This window comes from Felis catus, chromosome B3, assembly GCF_018350175.1.
Source record: "Felis catus isolate Fca126 chromosome B3, F.catus_Fca126_mat1.0, whole genome shotgun sequence".
NCBI lineage: Eukaryota > Metazoa > Chordata > Mammalia > Carnivora > Felidae > Felis > Felis catus.
In genome coordinates this window covers 29,474,104-29,496,817 of record NC_058373.1, presented here as the reverse complement: position 1 = coordinate 29,496,817, position 22,714 = coordinate 29,474,104, and the positions used below count along the sequence as shown (strand labels likewise).

The window sequence follows — 22,714 nt, the reverse complement described above, 5'->3', positions numbered from 1 at the left end:
TATCATTTATAGTTGTTATGACTGTGTACTCTTATTTGAGAAAAACTGATTTGGATAAAGAAAACAGAAGATTTGATCAATAAATGAAAATATAGAAAAAGAGGAAAGAGGTGATCTTCCTGAACAGAAATTTTAAAATAAAGCTGCTAGCACCAAAACAGAAAAGGTAAATTGGATGATGTCAAATTCAAAATGTGCTTGAAAAGATACCATCAAAGAAGTGACCAGACAGCGTGCAGCATGAGAAAATACATTTGCAAATCATGTTCCTGTAAGAAACTTACAGCCAGTATATATGAAGACCTTTTCCAGCTCCATAATAAAAGGCAAATATCCCAGTAATAAACGGGCAAGGGATCTGAGTAGACATTTCTTGAACAAGATATACAAATGGCCAATATGATCACAAAAAGGCCCAAAATCAGTAGTCCTCAAGGAAATGCAAACAAGTTCATAATGAGATTCCACTTTCTACCAAGTAGGATGGCTATATTTAATTATTTAGTTAATTAAATTATTAAATTTGATAATTCTTTAATAATGAAATTAACAACAAATATGTGGATAAGTTAGAATCTTCATAGCTCAGTGGTAGGGATGTAAAATTGTCTACTTTGGAAAATACTTGCTTAGTTCCTAAAAAGTTAAACATAGAGGGGCGCCTGGGTTGCGCAGTCGGTTAAGCATCCGACTTCAGCCAGGTCACGATCTCGCGGTCCGCGAGTTCGAGCCCCGCGTCAGGCTCTGGGCTGATGGCTCGGAGCCTGGAGCCTGTTTCCGATTCTGTGTCTCCCTCTCTCTCTGCCCCTCCCCCGTTTATGCTCTGTCTCTCTCTGTCCCAAAAATAAATAAAAACGTTGAAAAAAAAAATTAAAAAAAAAAAAAAAGTTAAACATAGAATTACTACTATGTGACATAGTAATTCCACTCACAGATCTATATGCAGGAGAATCCTAATTATATAGTAAAATAAAACTTGTATACAGGGGCACCTGGGTGGCTCGGTTAAGCGTCTGACTTTGGCTCAGATCATGATCTCACGTTCGTGAGTTCAAGCCCTGCGTCAGGCTCTGTGCTGACAGCTCAGAGCCTGGAGCCTGCTTTGGATTCTGTGTCTCCCTCTCTCTCTGTCTCTCTGTCTCTCTCAAAAATAAATATTAAAAAAATTTAAAAACTTGTAAACATATGTTACAGCATTATTGAAAACAGCCAAAAGGTGGAAATAACCCAATATTCGTCATCTGTTGAATGGTTAAGTAAAATATGTATACTCATACAATGAAATAGTATTTAGAAATAAAGAGAAATGAAGTAGTGATATATGCTACAATATGGATGAACTTTGAAAAGCATGCTAAGTGAAAGAAGCGAGTCTAAAAAGGCCATGTATCCTATGAAATATCAGCACTTACATGAAATATCCAGGATAGGAAAATTTATTTTTATTTCTTTTAATTTTTTTAATGTTTTTATATATTTTTGAGAGAGAGAGAGAGAGTGTGAATGAGTGGAGGAGGGGCAGAGAGAAAGGGAGACACAGAATCTGAAGTGGGCTTGAACTCATGACCCGTGAGATCATGACCTGAGCTGAAGTTGGAAGTTTAACCGACTGAACCACCAGGCGCCCCCAGGATAGGAAAATTTGTAGACACAGAATGATTAGTGGTGCTTAGGGATGGGAGCAGGAGGGGTAAAATGGGGATTTATTGCTAAAAGTTATTGTGTTTTATTCAATGAGTATAAAAATGTTCTAAAGTTAGATTGTGATGATGCATGCACAACCTTGTGAATATAATAAAAAAACATTGAATTATACATTTAGATGGTATTTGGATTATATCTCAATAAAGTTAGTTTAAAAAATAAAATAGCAGAAATAATGCTACGTAAATGTACTGATAAAAAACAAAGACTTGAACAAATTCTTGAATTATGTGAGTGAAAATGGCTTCGTAGGGAACTGCAGTAGTAGTCTATAACCCTATGAAAACAATGCATTAACTGGCAAAAACTGTCAGATTCAACTTTTGTACTGCTGGAAATTAATCAAAAACTTACTGCTACCAGGGGAAAACACAATGCAAAACAATCAATTGAACGTTTTTAAGAGAGTTTAGTGGCATTTTAATTTACCCTAATTACATCTTCCACTCCCGAGCTCAGCAGCAGCTTTGAAGACAACCACCTACATCCCTGATACAGGTACCTAGTACTACAGGGAGCAGATAAGACTTTATATTCGTGATGTGTAGTTGTTTATTTTGATCTGTTTGATGATTTTCTGAAGGAGTGGTTCCACAGGTTGCCTTTCTTTAACGTAACTCAGAAATCTCCCAGAGCTGCAGAGGCTACCTGGGGGCAGTTGTCAAAAAAAAAAAAAAAAAACTTAAAGGCAGATGTATTAGACAGTGCAGTCTGGGGCAAGGAAAAACACTCAGGACAAACAATAATCAAGAAGCTTGGGAGTGAGGTGCCTTGAGGAGGGGAGGGGAGGATTGAAATGCTTTCAGTAATAAGGGCTTTGAGGCGCTCCCACATACTGTGAAAAATCTAGAGGGCCAAATGCACGCCCAGAGCTGGATGGATACATGTTCAGAAAAGACCTGAGAACTTCCTAAGGTCTTATCTCTGGCTGACCTCCAGGCTTATATGCATGAAGAGTTGTAAACTGCCAGAGTTTTGTCATTTTGTCTCAACCGCACACACAGCACATCAGCAAATATGATATTAGGACTTTTGTTGTTGTTGTTGTCATTCCTGGTATTTAAGGAAAGCGCTTGCATCACTAGTTGATCACTAAACTAACTGAACAGAGACTTCAGTGGCCATAGTGACAAAGAATACAAACTTTAGATGATTAATTCAGAAAAGTGGGAGGGAGGTGAAAGTGGGTAATGGGCATTGAGGAGGGCACCTGTTGGACTGAGCATTGGGTGTTGACAATTTGACAATAAATTTCATATTAAAAAAAGTTACCAAATAAATAAAACTACATCAAGCAGCAAAAACACACCCTGTCAGAGGAGGAGAATTTGATTTTCAGCATTGCCACATTATAATATTCAAAATGTCTAGTTTTTGACAAAAAGTTACAAGGTATGCAAACAAAAAGGAAGTTGGCCTATACACAGGAAAAAAAAAATTAATAGAAAATGTCCCAGGAGAAACCCACACATTGACCTTAATACACAAAAGCTTTAAATTAAAACGTTAAAGTATACTTGGGATGCCTGGGTGGTTCAGTTCATTGACTGTCCGACTTTGGCTCAGGTCATGATCTCATGGTATGCGAATTCCAGCCCGCATCGGGCTCTATGCTGACAGCTCAGAGCCTGGAGCCTGCTTGGGATTCTATGTCTCCCTCTATCTCTGCCCCTCTCCCCCTCTCTCTTTCTCTCTCTCTCTCTCTCTCTTTCTCTCTCTCTCTCTCTCTCTAAATCATAAATAAACATTAAAAAAAATTTTAAGTTAAAATATACTCAGGGAGCTAAAGGTTCCATGAGAATGATATCTAACCAACTGGGGAATAGTAATAATGATATATTAAAATTATATTTATATTTTATTTAATATATAATTTAAATTATAAAAAGGATGAATAGAAATTTTGTAGCTGAAAAATACAGTGACCAAAATGAAAAATTCACTTGAAGAATTCAACAGCTAATTTGGGCAAGTAGAAGTAAGAATCCGTGAACTTGAAGATAGATCATCTGAGATTATCTCTATGGGGGAAAGAATGAAAAAAATGAATAGAGTTTCAAAGACCTGTGGGACCAATACATGTTGAAGGGGAGTCCCAGAAGGAGAGTAGAGAGAGAAAAAAATAGAGAGTAGAGAGAAAGAATATTTGAGGAAATAATGGGTGGAAAATTCCCAAATTTAATGTAAGATATGAATCTGCACATCTCAGACACACAACAAACTTTAAGTAGAGGAAACTCAGCAATCCAAACTGTTACACATTATAATCAAAGTGTTGTAAGGCAAAGACAAAAAAATCTTGAAAGCAGCAAAAGTGAATCAGCTCTTCATATATGAAACATTCTCAATATAATTAACAGCTTATTTCTAATCAGAACCTATACAGGCTAAAAGGTAGTAGGATGACATATTCAGTTCCCTTGTAGAAAAAAATCAAATTGTCAACCAAAAATTGTATGTCTGGCAAAACTTCAAAAATGAAAGAGAAATTAATATATTTCGTGATAAATAAAAATTAAAAATAAGTATTTTTTCTATTTGATTTAAAAGACATTTGCCCAAAACAATAATTATCAAACTTACATTGATGAACACATAATATATAAGGATGTAATTTGTAATAATAGCATAAAGGAAGTACAGAGCTATATAGGAACAATATGTTTATATACTGCTGAAAGTAAGTTGGTATTAATTGTAACTAGATTGTTATGAACTGTTAATTATAATTCCCAGGACAACTGCTAAGAAGTTAATTCTGTGTGTGTATGTATGTATGTATATATAGAATCATACTAGAAGAAATGAGAAGAGAATGAAAATGGCACTCTGGAAAATTTCTAACACAAAACAAAGCAGTAGTAAGGTAGAATTGAAAGGGACAAAGATATATGGGAAATAGCAAAATGGCAAAAGCAAATCAGTCCTCATTTATTACATTAAATGTAAGTACAGTAAATATTCCAGTGAAAGACACAGGTTGGCACAATGGATTTTTAGAAATGATCCAACTGGGGCGCCTGGGTGGCACAGTCGGTTAAGTGTCCAACTTCAGCCAGGTCATGATCTCGCGGTCCGTGAGTTCGAGCCCCGCGTCAGGCTCTGGGCTGATGGCTCAGAGCCTGGAGCCTGTTTCCGATTCTGTGTCTCCCTCTCTCTCTGCCCCTCCCCCGTTCATGCTCTGCCTCTCTCTGTCCCAAAAATAAATAAACGTTGAAAAAAAAATTAAAAAAATAAAAAAATTTAAAAAAAAATGATCCAACTGTATGTTTTTTTTGTGACTCACTTTGAATATAAGGACCCAAATGGTTTAATATGAAAGGATGGAAAGATATTTTATGCAAAGTTTACCTCTACAAAATAATATAGCTGAAGTAGCTATGTTAATATCACACAACAAAGACTTTAAGACAAAAATTATAGGGGCTCCTGGGTGGCTCAGTCGGTTAAGCGGCCCACTTCAGCTCAGGTCATGATCTCGTGGTCTGTGAGTTCAAGCCCCGCGTCAGGCTCTGTGCTGACAGCTCAGAGCCTGGAGCCTGTTTCAGATTCTGTGTCTCCCTCTCTCTGACCCTCCCCTGTTCATGCTCTCTCTCTCTCTGTCTTAAAAATAAATAAACGTTAAAAAAAATTTTTAAAAAAAAGACAAAAATTATACAGTAGACAAGAAAGACATTATATAATGGTGAAAGAGTGAATCTATTAAAACATGTATGCACCTATCAGAGCCCCAAAATATATGAAGAAAAAACTGACAGAATGGGGGGAGACATAGATAATTCAACAGTAGTAGTTAGAGGCTTCAATATCCCACTTTAAAAAATGAACAGGACGGCTAAACTGAAGATCAACAAGGAAATAATAAAGGTTAATAACTTATTACAAGCCAACTAAACCCAATAGATGTATAGAGAACATTCCACCAAAAACAGCAGAATGTATACTTTGCTCAAATGATATGGAATATTCTCCAGCATAGACCATATATTCGACCACAAAAGTTTTCATAAATTTGTAAATATTGAAATCATAATGGCATTTTTGACCACAAGGAACAGGTTTGAAATCAGTAAGAAAAGGAAATTATACAAGACACTCTTTAAGTACTAAAGCAACTGGAACTGTCATACTTTTCTGGTAGAATTACACATTGGAATGATCCCTCCTGTAAATATTTTGGTAAATATGCTTATCATGTAAGCCAGTAATCCCATTCTTAGGTATTTATCCAAGAGAAGTTAGGACATTTGCCTATGTAACAACTTGCCCTCAAATGTTCATAGTAGCTTTATTCATAAGTAGCCCCAATCTAGAAAGAAGTGAAATACCTAAGTAGAGATAAATAAATCGTGATGTCCACCCAATGGTACACTACAAACAGTAAAATCCATTAATTAATAATACATTCAGCACTATGAAAGAATCTCAAGAGATTTATGTTAAATGAATTTATGTGTGTATGGGTGTAGTAATTTGATATTCAGAAAGCCATAGTGGTAAAAAGCAGATGAACAGTTGCTAGTAGCAAAGGAGGAGTGACTCCAAAGAGACATGAAAACATTTTGTGGGGTGGTGGAAATGTTTTATATCATGATTGTGTTTTCAGTTATATTGGTAGACACAGCTGTGAAAACTCATTTATACACTTTAACTTGTTTTATTGTATGTAAATTATATCTTAAAATAAGAGTAACCCACAAAATATAAAAATAAGGAAAGACAAGAAAAAACCCACTTTGGAATCAAGGGCTTGGGGGTGGAGACAACATTATTTGAAGTAAGAGTTTTTTAAGAGTAAGTCAAAATGGAAATTAGAGATTATTTGAAATTTGTGACAATGAGAGCACAAAACTTATGGGATGTGGCCCAAACTATTACAAATGAAATATTAGCCTTAAGTGATTTTATTATTTAGAGTAAAAATGGCCTGAACAATCAAGGAGCTAGACCCATATTCACATCAACCCCCATACAAAATAGGATATAAAAATACTTTTTATTAGCCTGTGAAAAGGCTAACAAAAAATAAAATGGAGTAAACAAGCCACATTATGAATAAGAAAGAGTATGACTAAGATGACATCGTTAAAAATGAGGGAATGCAGTATACAGCACGACGCTAGCAAAATTTAAAATCTTCTTTTCTTTTTAAGAGAGATAGAGCAAGCAAGTGAGTGAGCATGTGCCCAAGCAGGGGAGGGACAGAGGGAGAGAGAGAATCCCAGGCAGACTCCATGCCCAGCGTGGAGCCCCACATGGGCTCAGTCTCAGGCCTGTGAGATTATGACATGAGCCGAAATCCAGAGTCAGATGCTTAACAGACTGAGCTACCCAGGCACCCCGAAATTTAAAATCTTAATAAAGTAAAGTAGGTCATTTCTACAAAATAAGTCATCAGAATTTAATTGTAATAGAGTACCTGAAAGGGTTTGTTTTCTGCCTTACCTCTCACTATCCCCACATTTTAATGTTTTGCTCCAGCAGAATGGATCTGTACACTTCCTAAGCATAGCCAGTGTTTTCCCATGTGTTGAGTATTGCTTACTCACTTTTCTCTATTGTTACTACCATTTCCTCTTTTTTGTGTGTATTTGGATGCTACCTATTTTTCAAGCAAGTACACATTCCATTTCCTTCAGGACACTTTAGCATGTTAGCTAGAAATAAGCACTTGTGGCAATAGTCATCTGTCACTCACTCTGCCTTGTAGACTTGGGTATTTTTTCATACTCTTATGTCTTCCTCTCCCTTACAGAGAATAAATTCTGTGACTATTCCCCCTATGTAGACACATCATTCCTGCTACATATATACCTCTCAGTTTATACAGAGTAGGAACTCTGGAAATAAATATTTACCTGATTGCTAAAAAGTGAATCAAGAGAGGATTCAAATTAGGAAAAAGTGGTTAGCTACCATTTCAGGTAAAATTAAGATTTTTGAGGGGTGCTTGGGTGGCTCAGTCGGTTAAGCATCCGACTTCAACTCAGGTCATGTTCTTACTGCTTGTGGGTTCAGAGCCTGGAGCCTGCTTCGGATTCTGTGTCTCCCTCTCTCTCTGCCCCTCCCCTGCTCGCGCTAGCGCGCGCTCTCTCTCTCTCTCTCTCTCTCTCTCTCTCTCTCTCTCTCTCTCTCTCTCTCAAAAATAATTACTTGCCACTGTAAAGTGGTTATTTTCCTGTTTTGGTATTCCTTAATATTGTGGCTGATAGCAATGAGCATGCGGAGGTTGCAACAGCACATAATTTAATGTTGAACTCTAATTTAGTTATTCTTTTGTTCCCATGTATAACCTGTGCTAATTTGCTTTTTCCTTATTAGGGGTGTTGTAATTTGCATCTTTCATGATTTTTTTTATGAAGTATTGCTTAGTTTTTCATTGTGATCTGGATTGATCTACATCATGAATAATTCTTTCATAGGTCACTAGACTAATTCTTTGAGACTAGGACTCTTTGGGTGAGCAGTTAAAATTTAAGTTAGTATTTTCCTTTTTTTCTTCCAAAAAGAGAAATTGACAAATTAATTCAATATTAATGGATTGCCATAGTGACACCTTTGTTAGATTAACTGTTGATGGCTATCCCTATTGGTTCAGGCAAGCTAGAGCCTAGTTAGACAGTGGCAGAAAAGCATTATCTCAGATTTTTCCAAGCTTTTGGTATTTAAGAAATATAAATAACAAAACAAAACAAATCTTTGTCTCGTCCAGTAACTTTCACTGCCTTTCAAATTATTTCTAAAGTTAAATATTCTTGTATTCAGCTTTGCGTTATATACCTCTTAAGGTATATAGATATTTAGCCATTTCAACTATCTTGTAGAAACCTAATATGGTTTTAAATTTAATTATCATGAGTTTAACATTTCTGAAAAATAAGCACCATTCTGTACCATATCTGTAAACTTAGAAATGTTTTTATGAATCTCCTCTTTATCCTATGAGGAAATAATTTTTAGTCTTTTTTGATAACATTTATAGTATTTTAAAGAAATATTCTCAGAAATCAAAGTGTTAAACTAATGTTCCTAATACCGGGAGAGGAGAAACATAGGGTTTTAGATCATCATAAAAATTAGCAGCAAATTAACTGACAGTGATAAAACTTTTTTCTCTTCAGGGCCAAGGAATATGAGAGTTTAATGGAAACAAAAAACTCTGGATCTGACTCACCTTATAAAGCAAAGTGAGTATTTTACCCTATATTTTATTTCTCTATCTCACTGGTGTCTGCCTATACAAAAGTTTATCTGAACTTGTATTCCTGTGATCCTGGGCTTTGGTATTGGTTGCCTAGAGCTTCATTCTTCTAACACAGTGGTCTCCAGCCAGGGATGATTTTGTCAGGGGATATTTGTGCCTGGGGATATGTAAACACATTTTGGTTAGCACGGCTTGGAGAAATGGTGCTACTCCCATCAAGTGTACAGAGACGCAGGGATGCTGTTAAACACTCTGCGGTGAGCAAAGAATTATCTCATCCAAAACATCAGTAGCGCCTAAGTAGAGAAATGCTGTTCTAGCAGAACAGGTTCTGGCAGTGCTGTTCTGGTTCTTGCTCTGAGGAGGCCTTGTTCAGGATTGTTGCTAGGGCCACTTGACAGATGAGGAGGATTTGACTCCACCACTGAGTATACATGTAACTACACAGGAGCTAAGTAAACAAAACCATCATCATTTTGCTTCTCTCAAATATGTTACCAGTAGAGGTGTGGTGAGGAAGATACTCAAAAACACTGCTGATGGGAGTGCAAATTAGTGTAGTCTTAGTGAAAGGCAATGTGAATCCGGAGCTTAGAACATACACTGCTGCTTGGTGAAATAATGCAAAATGTGCCCAAATATTTACATATAAAAATAACCATTTTACTGTTATTTTTCATAGTGAAAAAGTCAAGAAATAACTGCCACAAATTGAGGAATATCTATAACCAGTTGTTGGTGTAGATATGCTATCGCATTTTAATGTAGCAGTTATTTACATTTAAAACAGAAATATTGTTGCCTTCAGAAATGAGCTACCCACTGGGGCACCTGCATGGCTCAGTCAGTTAAGCGTCTAACTCTTGATTTCAGCTCATGTCTTGATCTCAGGGTCATGAGTTTAAGCTCTGTGTTGGGCTCTGTGCTGGACATGAAGCCTACCTAAAAAAATAGAAAAAGAAATGAGATGCCTTTAAGATAATTACTTTTATCTCTTACTGTTTTGAAACAATTAGTCATTGCCATCCTAAAAGAAAAAAATGTGTAAAATATTAAAGAAGTTAACAAAATTATCAAGATTATGATACTGTATATCTGGAAAACCCAAGAAAATCAAGTGAAAAACTAGTAGAAATAAGAGAATAAATTCAGTAAGGTGGCTGATTACCAAATTAATGTGATAATATTTGGCTTTTCTGGGCCTTTGCCTCATTCCAGGCTCCTTACTTGTGTTGCCTCGTTTATTCCTCACAACTCAATGAGTTTCATTAGGGAAGCTAAGCCTTAGACAGGGTAAGTAACTTGCTTTAAGATTATGCAACAACATAGCCAAGCTACAAAATTAATACTTTCCTTTCTGATGATCAGTTAGAAAACATCAATATCATTTACAATAGCAATAAAAAATAAACTAAGAATAAACTTGACAAGAAATATGAAGGCTCTATAAAAATTAAAAACTTTGGTATAAAAGAAGACTTGTATAAATGGAAAAACAAATTACACTCTTGGATAGAAGACATGGTATAGTAAAATGTCAATAAAATAACAACCGTTTTAAAAAAGAATCATTTTAAAGAACATACAGAAAAATAAATGAAAATTTCTAGAAAAATAATTTTAAGGGATAGTGAGGTAGGACTGCACTTACAGATATCAAAGTATTTGTTAAAATATTTTTGCACTGGGGCATTAATAAAAATTCAAATTGATGGAAGAGAGTTTTAAAAACAGTCTAGAAATAGATTAAAATATTTGAGCAAATTTAATATATGATGGTGAGATAATGTTTACAAAGATAGCCACAACTTGAGCCATTCCTGGGGGCATGCCCCTGTGCAATCTAATATAACTTTGCCACTATTACATCAAGTGGTGGACTCTATTTCCTTTCCTCTTGAATTTATTCTGGACTTTTGACTTGTTTTTGACCTGCAGACGACTACAGAAGCACTATGTGATTTCCAAGACTTGGCCTCGGAAGTCTTGAGGCATCTCTTTCAACCTCACTTTCTTGCTCCCCTATGATTGCCGTGTAGGGAAGCCTGGGTGAGCCCCCCGCCCTCCCACCTTGAGGATGAGAGATCACTTGGTCATGGTGATAATCCTTTTAATATGTAGTTGAATTCATTTTGCTTGTTCTCTTGAGGATTTTTGAATCAGTGTTCATAGGAGATTTTAAAATTTATCAAGCCTCTGCTTGTGTTACATTTGCTTATATCCCATTGACCAAAGCAAGTCATCTCACCAAGTCCAGGGTCATTGTAGGAGGAGAGTGTACAAGTCATGGATAACAGGGTGTAATTCGGGAGGGCCTTTAATGTAAACAGTCTACTTCAGAACTTTCTCTGGATTCTCCTCTTACTTGACTGGCCACTCTTTTTCAGTATCTTTTGCTCGGTTCTTACTTGTCTCCTTGACCTCCAACATTAGCATGCCTATGTCTTGAGCATTCAAACACAGAATTATTCCCTTGGTAATCTTACTCAGTTTTATGACTGTAAATGTTTAGTCACTGATGGATTTTACATTTAGGACTCCAACCCAGCCCTCTCCCCAGAACTCCAGGCTCATATATCCAACTTCCTATTTAGTATTTCCATTTGGATGTCTGTTTGTTCAGTTGGACCCCTCAAGTGAACGTGTACAAAATTAAACTCTTGAAATTTGCTCCCAAACTTTACCCCTCATATTTTTTGCTCGTTTTAGGAAATGGCAAGTCCATCCTTTAAGTTGAGACTAAAATCTTTAGAGTCATCCTCTTTCTCCTCACACTTCATTTTCAGTCCATCAACAAATTCTGTTGGCTCTGTCTTTAAAATATATTCAGAATCTGACCACTTTTCATTACCTCCATAGTGACTACTCTGATTTAACCTACCATTATCTCTCATCTGGATTAATTTGATAGCCTCCTAATTAGTCTTCTACTGCTTCTGCTTTTCCTTACTACAGTCTGTTGACTACTGGGCAGCCAGGACGTTTGTTTAAATTATAAGCCTAGAAAAAATAGCAGTAGCAATAGAAGCATAATTTTTCAGTATCTCCAGATCTTCACATAGAAACCAGGCAAGTAGTTAAGAAAACCAAAAACCCATGGCAGTGTTTAACAACAAACCACTTTACCAGATATCTCCATGAAATCCAAAAAACAAGTAAATCCAAACAGCCTTAGGTACTGCATGTTATTGACATCAGTGTGAAAGAAAGCAAAAAGAAGCAACTGGAATAACAGATGTAAGGAAAGAAGAACCCCAAAATAACTAAGGTTTTCACTGCAAAGTACAGGGAACCAATTTGAAAAAAATCACTTGAACCTCATTTTCAAGTAAGTTCCTCTGGGAGGGCTCATGTGAACAATGTTGCCTTGCTCTTGCATATCAATAATTTTATGCCTTCAAAAATTAGTTTTGCCAATTGCAAAATTATTGACCCACATTTTTTTTCTTGAGGATCTTCAATCTTAAAAAATGAACTTTATCTAATCAAAATTGTTAGACTTCAACATAATGACTGTGGTGAACCTGATATAGTTTCTTATAGAACTAAGACTGATGGCCAGAAGAAGAATATTACATAGTAACTGTATCTCATAATTTTATAACATAACTAAGAAAAATATCAATGAATATGAGGAGAACATATGCTAATAAATTAAATGTTCTCTAATTATATTGGTAATGATACCAGTAATGTTATTCTGAGTCTGTTCTGCATATAATATGCGATAATGTAAAAGATATTATGCAAACTAAAATTCTCTCATCCCCTGTGTTCCTGAGAAGTTGAGTCCTGAGTTTACAAGAAAGGAGAAAGGAGATAAATGTAATATAGAAGAGATGAGGTAAAACTCCTGTAGGACTGAATTTGAATTAAATGAATTTATGAGGTATTTTATCTTTCAGAAAGTGTTATGTGTATTTGTGTGTATACATATTTGTATATGTGCATATGTATACATGTATATATATGAACGTATGTGTATATGCACACATTTATTTCCTAGCTCTGCCCATTGAAGAGACCTAGAAACAATGACCAACATGGTAGCAGTGAGCTCACTGATTTAGGACTTGAAATATCATTTCTCACGAAAAGAAGCGAGAACTTCTTAGAAAAATGCCTAATTCTAGATCTAAATGCCCTGTCATACTAGATGGCAAGGAGGCTATCAAAAACTTCTAGCATTTTGTCAAAGGACTCAGTAGCCAACTTAAGAATTTTATACTGGACAAAGAAGATAATTTGACCTTCCAAAAGGATAATTATTATAACTGATTTAATTTGGTAACCAAATAGTAGATGAAGTGTCTTCTTATTAAAATATTCTAGCCAATAAGTGAAAATGACTCTTTCTCTCTTCCTCTGGTTACCCCTCCCTTTCCAGAAAAATTTAGTCCTGAAGTCATTAGATGAGAGAATACTAAGCAGCCATCTGCAGTGTTGAGATGGCTGGAGACAACAGTGGCACAGTGGGGGATGTAAGAGCCTGAGGAGGCTGAGGTGGACATTTGTGCAGGGGCATGAGGAGTGGCCATATGTGGAAGCTCAGAGCCCCAGCAGAATGAAGGGAGCTTCCATGTGAGGTGGGGCATCATGGCCTGGCGTGGTGAGTCAGAGAAGAATGAGGAGGGCATCTCTATGGAAGAGCATCCTGGCATAGTCTGTTAGAGCCCACGTGAAGAGGGAAGTCTGACAAAGGCTGTTGAAACCCAAGCAAGGGTGAGAGAGCACAAAAACCCAGAGTGGGGAGTCAGAGCCCAAGCTGGGACATAATAGCATACATATAGAAACAAAGATGGGTGATATGTTACATGTAGGGGAATTGGTCAAATAAATAAATAAATATATTAAGGATGATGAAAGGCAGATTGCTCACTACTGGAGAAGAGTTAAAAATATATCCAGGAAGAATAGAAAGACCATGTAGTGAATTGGAATTATAGGTATCAGTTTTAATTTGTATTTTCCAATATGTAGAAATAGAAATATAGATGTAACTGTGTTGATTTATTCATATATATATATATAATATGATAATATGTATATATGACATATATAATATATGTAATAGTAATATATAATAATATAATATATATGTATGTGTATATAATATATATATATATATATATATATATATATATATATATATATATTATATACACATTTCCTAGCTCTTTCCACTGAGAGTCAGGGCCTTGAAACAGCAACACCCCAATAGCATTGAGCACATCAAGTATACTCATGTAATGTGAAGGCAAGGTGGTTTCTCAAAAGGGGAAGTGGGTTCTTTTTTCTACAAGAAGGGATGCTGGCGGGCAAAAATGAAAGATACCCAATATAAGAGGTAACATGTACACTGATTTTTGTCATCTGATCTAGGTATTTCTTAAGATCTTACATTTAAAAATATAGGCTTCACCATATTAATTAAAAACAGAAGGGGAACCAATAGCCCTAAAACTGTTAAGGTGTTTATGTCTTCTTGTCCATCACACTAACGAGCAATATTTCTTCCTAAAGTGGACCCAGTCTCCTTTCTTACATTTTTACAAATCATCCCAGTGATCTAATGAACCCTCCCCAAAACTTTACTGTGACAAAAGTTAGGGCTTCTTACAGAAATACATTTACATTTCACATTTACCGGTGACATATATGAACTTAGGGTTGTTGTGGGAATTTAAGTTTTGAGAAGAAAGTACTTGACCTTACAAAATTCCTCACAAAGCCTTTATCAGACAGATAATTCTCATGTTCTAGGCTGGGAGGTACAGTGCCTCTACTTTTTCTTCCCATGCTAGAAGAATTTTCTGCCAGAAGTAACTCAAATAACATTTTCTGTGTTAAAAACTGGATCCTCTAAACAGCTTCTGTTCTTCCCCTGTAGGGAAAATATAACTTTCAGGGCCTGAGTCCCGACAGTCTATAATTATTCATAGTATGAATCAAAATCTGATGCTTTTTTTTGAAAGGGGCTATATTATTTGTGGTACTTCTGTGGAGGCAGGGAATAAAACAGAGGTTTATCTCATGTTACCAAAGCATCCCCTTGATTTGGCATTCTTCCTTGAAGGGTAGGTTCATATGAATCCCAGATTTGATTTACCTCAGGGTGAAATACAAGCCTCTTGTATTCTGTGAATTAAAATGGTCCTTGTGCCTCCCTAAGTACCCCTGATTTTCAGTGGAATGTGAGCATTCTTGGTAAGAATACTGCTAGATTCATATGCATCCATGGCTATGGCTGGATATTTAGTTACATGGTGTGCAGGCTTTATTCAGCCAAAAGCTGAAGTGGCTACTTATCTGTCACACAATAAACTTCATTGCCAATATTCCTCAACATGATAACTTTAAAGTCAGTAACTTTAATCGGATGGGACTCCAGCCCATATTCGATTAAAAGGGAAAAGAAGTATGTTGTTCTTATTCTGTGTCTGTGTTTTTTATATTCCCTTTTTCCTTGTGTTGGATTGAGACCTTCCGTCAATGAATAGTAATAATAGTTGATCATTTATTGAATGTCTCCTTTACTCCTGAATGGTGTTAAGTACCTTACATTATTTGTCTCTGATCTTCAAAAGCTCTGAAAGGAAAGAAAAGGAGATATATATAAGATAAATATATATATATTACACATATAAAATCTCCACTTTTAAGGTGAAGAAATTGAGATTCAGAGTAGTTAATTGTCCCAGAGTTTATATATGTGGTATGTACTGGAGCCAGAATTCAAGCAAAGGTATGTCTGATATTAGAGTTTATATTCATTCTTTTGACTTATCAAAGTAAACTTCGTATGGATAGCTTAGATTTATTTATTTTTATTAATTTATTTTTATTTATTTTTTGGCAATGTATATATATATATAAATTTATTGTCAAATTGGTTTCCATACAACACCCAGTGCTCATCCCAACAGGTGCCCTCCTCAATACCCATCACCCACTTTCCCTTTCCCCCACACCCCGAAACCCTCAGTTTGTTCTCTGTATTTAAGAATCTCTTATGATTTGCCTCCTTCCCTCTCTGTAACTCCCCCCACCCCCGCCCCAGTCTTCTGTTAAGTTTCTCAGGATCCACATAAGAGTGAAAACATATGGTATCTGTCTTTCTCTGCCTGACTTACTTCACTTAGCATAATACTCTCCAGTTCCATCCATGTTGCTACAAATGGCCATATTTCATTCTTTCTCATTGCCAAGTAGTATTCCATCGTATATATAAACCACATCTTCTTTATCCATTTTTCAGTTGATGGACATTTAGGCTTTTTCCATACTTTGGCTATTGTTGAAAGTGCTGCTATAAACATTGGGGTGCAAGTGCCCTTATGAATCAGCATTCCTGTATCCCTTGGGTAAATTCCTAGCGGTGCTATTGCTGGGTCATAGGGTAGATCTATTTTTAATTTTTTGAGGAAGCTCTACACTTTTCCCGAGCGGCTGTACCAGTTTGCATTCCCACCAATAGTGCAAGAGAATTCCTGTTTTTCCACATCCTCGCCAACATCTATGGTCTCCAGATTGGTTCATTTTAACCACTCTGACCTGTATGAGGTTGTATCTCAGTGTGGTTTTGATTTGTATTTCCCTGATGAGGGGTGACATTGAGCATCTTTTCATGTGCCTGTTGGCCATCTGAATGTCTTCTTTAGAGAAGTGTCTATTCATGTCTTCTGCCCATTTCTTCACTGGATTGTTTTTTGGGTGTGGAGTTTGGTGAGTTCTTTATAGATTTTGGATACTAGCCCTTTATCTGATATGTCATTTGCAAGTATCTTTTCCCATTCCATAGGTTGCCTTTTAGTTTTGTTGGTTGTTTCCTTTGCAGTGCAGAAGATTTTATCTTGATGAGGTCCCAATAGTTCATTTTTGCTTTCAATTCCCTTGCCTTTGGAGATGTGTCAAGAAATTGCTGCAGCTGAGGTCAGAGAGGTTTTCCTGCTTTCTCCTCTAGGGTTTGATGGTTTCCTGTCTCACATTCAAGTCCTTCATCCATTTTGAGTTCATTTTTGTGAATGGTGTAAGAAAGTGGTCTAGTTTCATTCTTCTGCATGTTGCTGTCCAGTTCTCCCAGCACCATTTGTTAAAGAGACTGTTTTTTTCCATTGGATGTTCTTTCCTGCTTTGTCAAAGACTAGTTGGCCATACATTTGTGGGTCCAATTCTAGAGGCTCTATTCTATTACATTGGTCTATGTGTCTGTTTTTGTGCCAGTACCATACTGTCTTGATTACAGCTTTGTAGTAGAGGCTAAAGTCTGGGATTGTGATGCCTTCTGCTTTGGTCGTCTTCTTCAATATTACTTTCGCTATTCGGGGTCTTTTGTAGTTCCATATGAATTTTAGGATTGCTTGTTCTAGCTTCAAGAAGAATGCTGGTGCAATTTTGATCGGGATTGCATTGAATGTGTAGATAGCTTTGGGTAGTATTGACATTTTAACAATATTTATTCTTCCAATCCATGAGCACAGAATGTTTTTCCATTTCTTTGTGGCTTCTTCAATTTCCTTTATAAGCTTTCTATAGTTTTCAGCATACAGATCTTTTACATCTTTGATTAGGTTTATCCCTAGGTATTTCATGGTTCTTGGTGCAATTGTGAATGGGATTAGTTTCTTTATTTGTCTTTCTGTTGCTTCATTATTGGTGTATAAAAATGCAACTGATTTCTGTACATTGGTTTTGTTTCCTACAACTTTGCTGAATTCATGTTGGATAGCTTAGGTTTAAACTGTAGTTCACCAGTGCCTTTTTGAGCTGCATTTGCTGTTGTATTCTTTGAGAAATTTAACATTTTTACACAAATATTATTTAGGTGAAATTGTATTCTGTGGTATTATTTATTTGTGAAGAAAATTTCCTTATTTGAACTGACTAATATGGTTTGGAGACAAAAGCAGATTTGAGATCACAGGCCTAACCCCACTAATACCTTTTACCAGTTGTGAAACCTTGGGAAAGTCACTGAATTTGCCTGAGCCTTGGTTTCTTCATTTTTTTCAAATGGGAATAAGACTAATAGACATTGTTTTCATAGGATTATATAAGATCATGTACATTATGTTGTAATATATGGATATTATTAAGACTAAAGAAGAAATTTCTTCCTAGCCCATTCATCATTAAATACCTGTTGAGTGCCCTTATGTAGAGATAGCACATTCGGTGCTGTTAATAAATGAATAGGTAGACACGAGCCGTCTTTCATGAAGTTAATACTATGCTTCTGTACTGTTCAGTATAATAGCTCCTAGCTATATGTGACTATTTAAATTATTAAGATTAAATGCAACTTAAAATTCAGTTCCTCAGTCTCACTAACTATACTTCTGGTGCACAAGAGCCACATTTGGCTAGCAGCCACCATATTGTACAGTCCAGATATGAGACATTCTCATCATTGCATAAAGTTCTGAATGGGAAAGGCTTGTGATGAGTGCTTTGAAGGAATAGTCAAATCAGAGAAAGTAATGTTTGAACTGAAAACCTGAGGATACATAGAAATTTTCTAGATAATGTGAAGGTGAAGGAAGCATTTCAGAAGGAATGAATGAAGAACATTTGCAAAGACACTGAAGGAAGACGAAGAGAGTTAATTTTGATCCAGAAAGACTTCATGTACACAGAGTCTGTGTGGCAGGATTAGCCCTACATGGGCAGAATCGGTCTTCTTTGATTGTAATAGGAGAGGCAAAGGAGAGTATGGGTGAAATATAGGTAGGCTTGTAGGTTTTGTGGCAGAAAGTAAAGATTTTCTTGTTCTAGTAGTTCCATTTTCACTCCGAAATGTAAGATCTTCTTTTGAAAACAAGAGGGAGAAAGGAAAGGATGGAGTTTTGAAGAGAATGGATAATGTATGAAGCAAGCCTTTATGGAGAGTGAGCAGACTAGACAGATTTAGTAAGATCCTGAATCTATAGTCATAGGAAGATCAGAGATGGAAAAGGCTTGCTAGATGGTAATTATCCAGCTAAATAAATTAATACATCAAGACACTGAGAGTGGTGCCAGCCCACAGTAAGAGTTAAATATTAGTGATTATCACCACTGCTGCCATTTGACTGGTAGGAGTAACAAACAGAACAACAGAAAGGGAATGTAGCATGTTTAGCAGAAAGTGACTATAATCTTGGCCTACGGAATCTATCACAGATAAAAATGGAAGTGAGACAACAGGGGGATGATGTATAGGGGAGAAGTAGAGAGATCTGGAAGTGTTTCTGGTGAATATCTGTCAGTGGGCTACTTAAGCGAGTAAGTGGAAAGGAGAAGAGGATTGCTCAGAGTGAGGTACATGAGACAGAAGAAGTAAGGGCCACAAAGAAATACTACACATAGTTCACTTGCAGGAATCCTACAGTCTAGGTAACGTGTTTATTTTTTGGTGAAAAGCAAATGTTGCTCTGTTGTCTAAGTAAATGACATCAGCAGTGGCAGGCAATCTCCAAATTGCTTGTAAATTGGAACGTGGGAGTTTGACATTTTGAGACTTTACAGTGCTTACAAAATAATATCCAAGCCTACCTGGAAGATATAAATCAAAGTATGAAAACCTGCTGAGTTTCTTATACTCATTTTCTCTGCCATCATTGCCTCACCTTCTCCCCATCTGCAGTTCTGTTCTAGTTTAAGTGTCACACAGAAATTGATAGTAGCAATGTCCTAGCTAATCTAGATGGACAGTACTGTCCTCTAGTTCTGTTTTGTACCATGAGGACTAGGAATGGTTTTGTTTGTTCCTCCCCAAAGGTGTTCTGTGAAGCACTTTCTACTACAATAATGAAAGTAGCTTTTGTTTCAAAAGGTTTAGGAAAATGAAATATTATAGTCTAATTCATTAATGTCATTCTTCCCTTTCATTTTGTATTGAAGACTTCAGCGATTAGCCAAAGATCTTCTAAAACAACTACAAGTACAAGACAGTGGCTCATGGGCAAACAATAAGGTTTCTGCTTTAGATCGGACCCTAGGCGAGATCGCTAGAATATTGGAAAAAAAGGTATGTAACTAATCTCTGGCCTTTGGCCTTAATCTTCGTGATTCTTTCTCACTATGACAGGACATAGGATTATAAGGCTGACGCTCACTTATGCATTTCTTCTGTGTTTCCAAAAGCTGGTCAACCACTGATGGATTGTTTTTTCCTTTTGTTTCTGATTAATTTGGTATAGTTTTTAGTCATTTTAATTGAAATCCTCAACAGCAAAAACAAGTCATATTTTTCCACACACAAAATAAAATAAATTTAAAAGGAATCACAGTAATAAAGATATACAATTTTATGCCAGACAATGTAAAACTTTAAATTATAAAGCTCATAAATCGCAACCAGATTTCCAGAAGCACCAATTTCCTTACTGTTTCCAAAAGAAGATTTGGCAGTTTTCTTTAATGACTTAGAGTCATAAATGTTTTTGTGACAGTTAAAACATTCTTAATGATCTTTAAATGATCTTTATTATTCACTATAGAAAACTTTAAATATATCAAGAAGAAATAAACTCCCTATAATGCCCACTGTCGATATTTTATTGTATTTTCTTTTAATCTTTTTACTGGACATTTCTTACATTATTTTATCTGACTACCTGTATCATGAATATTTTCCTGTGTCTTTAAAAATTCATTGTAACTAAGTGAACATACCATAGTTTACACAATTTATATCACTTTGGTGGTTTCTAATTTTTCTATTTGATGTAATAGCTATCTTTGTTTATTATCTAAATTTTTTTGTTTTTTGTTTTCTGGGTTTTAATATTTATAACATTTGAGATCTACAAAAAGAATGTAGTGACAAAAATAACCCAAATATAATGAACACCTATGAACTTACCATGAAACTTAAAAACTAGACTGTTCCCAGTACCTCTGTGGTTCCCAATGCGATCCTTCCATATCCCATTCCTGTCTCTGCTTCCCCTGAAGGAAATACTGTACAGTATTAAGGCAGTATCTTTTCTTTCTTTTTTTGTTTAAAAAGAAGAATATTTCTTTGGTTTTTAAGAGCTTTATTTCTTTATGAAATGAATGTTTTCCTAAGTAATATATTACTGTTTTGCTTGTATTTGAACTTTATAAAATATACTGTAGGCTTCTGTCAGTTTTTCAATCAAAATTATGATTCTAAGTTTTATTTAGGTTTCCAATGTAGCTGTTTTTCATTCATTTTCTCTGCTGTATAGTGAGTACTTCACTGTGTTAATTATAACACAGTTTTTAAAATCTCTTTTCCTGACATGGACATTGTTTTTGAGGATTGAATTCATTCAGGGTTGAATGTGTATGGGGGTGTGTGTGAGAGAGAAAGAAAAAGAGATTAGAAACAGTGCTGCTCAGACATTCATGTATCAGAGCAAATGAGCAAGAATTTCTCCAAAGTGGGGAGCCTTAGACTTTAGTCTACATCAGAATCACCTAGGACTTGTTAAAACACACCCCATCTTGGGTTTTTGACTCAGTGGGTCCCAAGAATTTGTGTTTCATAGGTAACACTGATGCTGCTGGTCCAAGGGTCATATTTTGAGAATCATTGCTCTTGTCTAGGACGTATGCCTCAGGGGTGGAATTACTGGGTTTTTAAGCATATGAATGACTACCTTTACAAGATAGTGTTCAGCTGCATTTTGGCATCAGACAGTACAGTCCTCTGTAGGAACTAGAGCAGCAGAGCCACAAAGAGTCAGTTCTTCAGTATAACACATCCCTTTCAGAGTGTCGGAGAGTTCAGAGACTGCTAATCGTCAGACGTGTGCTAGATGGAGTGTTTGGAGGCTTGATATGCTTTAGAAAAATGTCTGTTTTTTAAATTAGCACATACTAATTATTTTTATTTTTATAAAGGGTAATTATACTTCGGACTACAGTTTACTTGAAGATACCACCATGTGCACCTTATCTCATGAATATTGTTTTAGATTGAAGTAATCACAGAATTTTTGAGGAAAAAGTAAAATGATCTATGTAAGAAAGGTATTCAGTATGAAAATCTAAGTAAAGTTATTCTGTTCACAAAGGAGCAATTTACTGGAATACTACTGATTCCTTATAATTTGGGGGAGAAAAATGTAGTCTGGCTCCCAGTCTAAATGGTCTGTGTCAGAAACCTTGCTGTAAAGCTGTCCTTAGAGTATACACTGCAGGACCACCTGAGAGTCTAAACTTACCTACAATAAGATCCTTTTGCTATTTTTATAACAAATCCTTTTTACTTAGCCAGGACAGACTCACTTTATGTGAAATTCTCTTCATAGAGTTATACTGACATTTCAGTGTAATTCAGCTGATATTTATGATTTCAGTCTAGAAATTGTAAATAACCATTCCTTTTTGTTTGGAAAACTGCCTGGAGTAACAAAATCATTAGAGCCAAAGCCAGGTACCCAGTGAAGGATTTGAAGACAGCCTAGAAGTGACAAGGGTGAGACTGGTGGAACTTGAGCAAGCACTCACTGAGGAATGGTGGGAGATGAATCTTGAGCTCTTCACCCTCCTAATTGAGATCTCAACACACTGATGCTTTCTGTTAGTGCTTTGATACAGTTTTGCTTAGATACTTTTTCTGAAGTTCTGAGAACTATGTAAGAACTAAGAGGTTAAACTTGTGATGTACAAAAACATTCCTGTAATGAGAGAGATCAGGAAACTGAGGAAACATGAGTATTGTAGTACTTACTCTTTGTCTCAGGTCCCTTCCAACTTTTTGGGTTCTCTGTTTCTGTTTAGAAAGAAAGAGTTTGTAAGCTGTGTTGCATATGTTACAGTTTTTAATAAATTCTACCTAGTTCTGTAAAAAAA

The 22,714-nt window shown here is 36.0% G+C and overlaps 1 protein-coding gene across 7 annotated transcripts in view; it reads left to right on the top strand.

The window, feature by feature from the left end:
- The window catches only part of SCAPER (S-phase cyclin A associated protein in the ER), a 521,436-nt gene that overhangs the window by 250,849 nt on the left and 247,873 nt on the right, over window positions 1–22,714 (top strand). For all 7 annotated transcript variants that reach the window (XM_045058993.1, XM_023255046.2, XM_023255044.2 and 4 more), the window contains 2 exons: window positions 8,826–8,891; window positions 19,790–19,916. In XM_045058993.1, coding sequence (XP_044914928.1) covers window positions 8,826–8,891; window positions 19,790–19,916 — 193 coding nt within the window. The remainder of the gene's footprint in view (window positions 1–8,825; window positions 8,892–19,789; window positions 19,917–22,714) is intronic.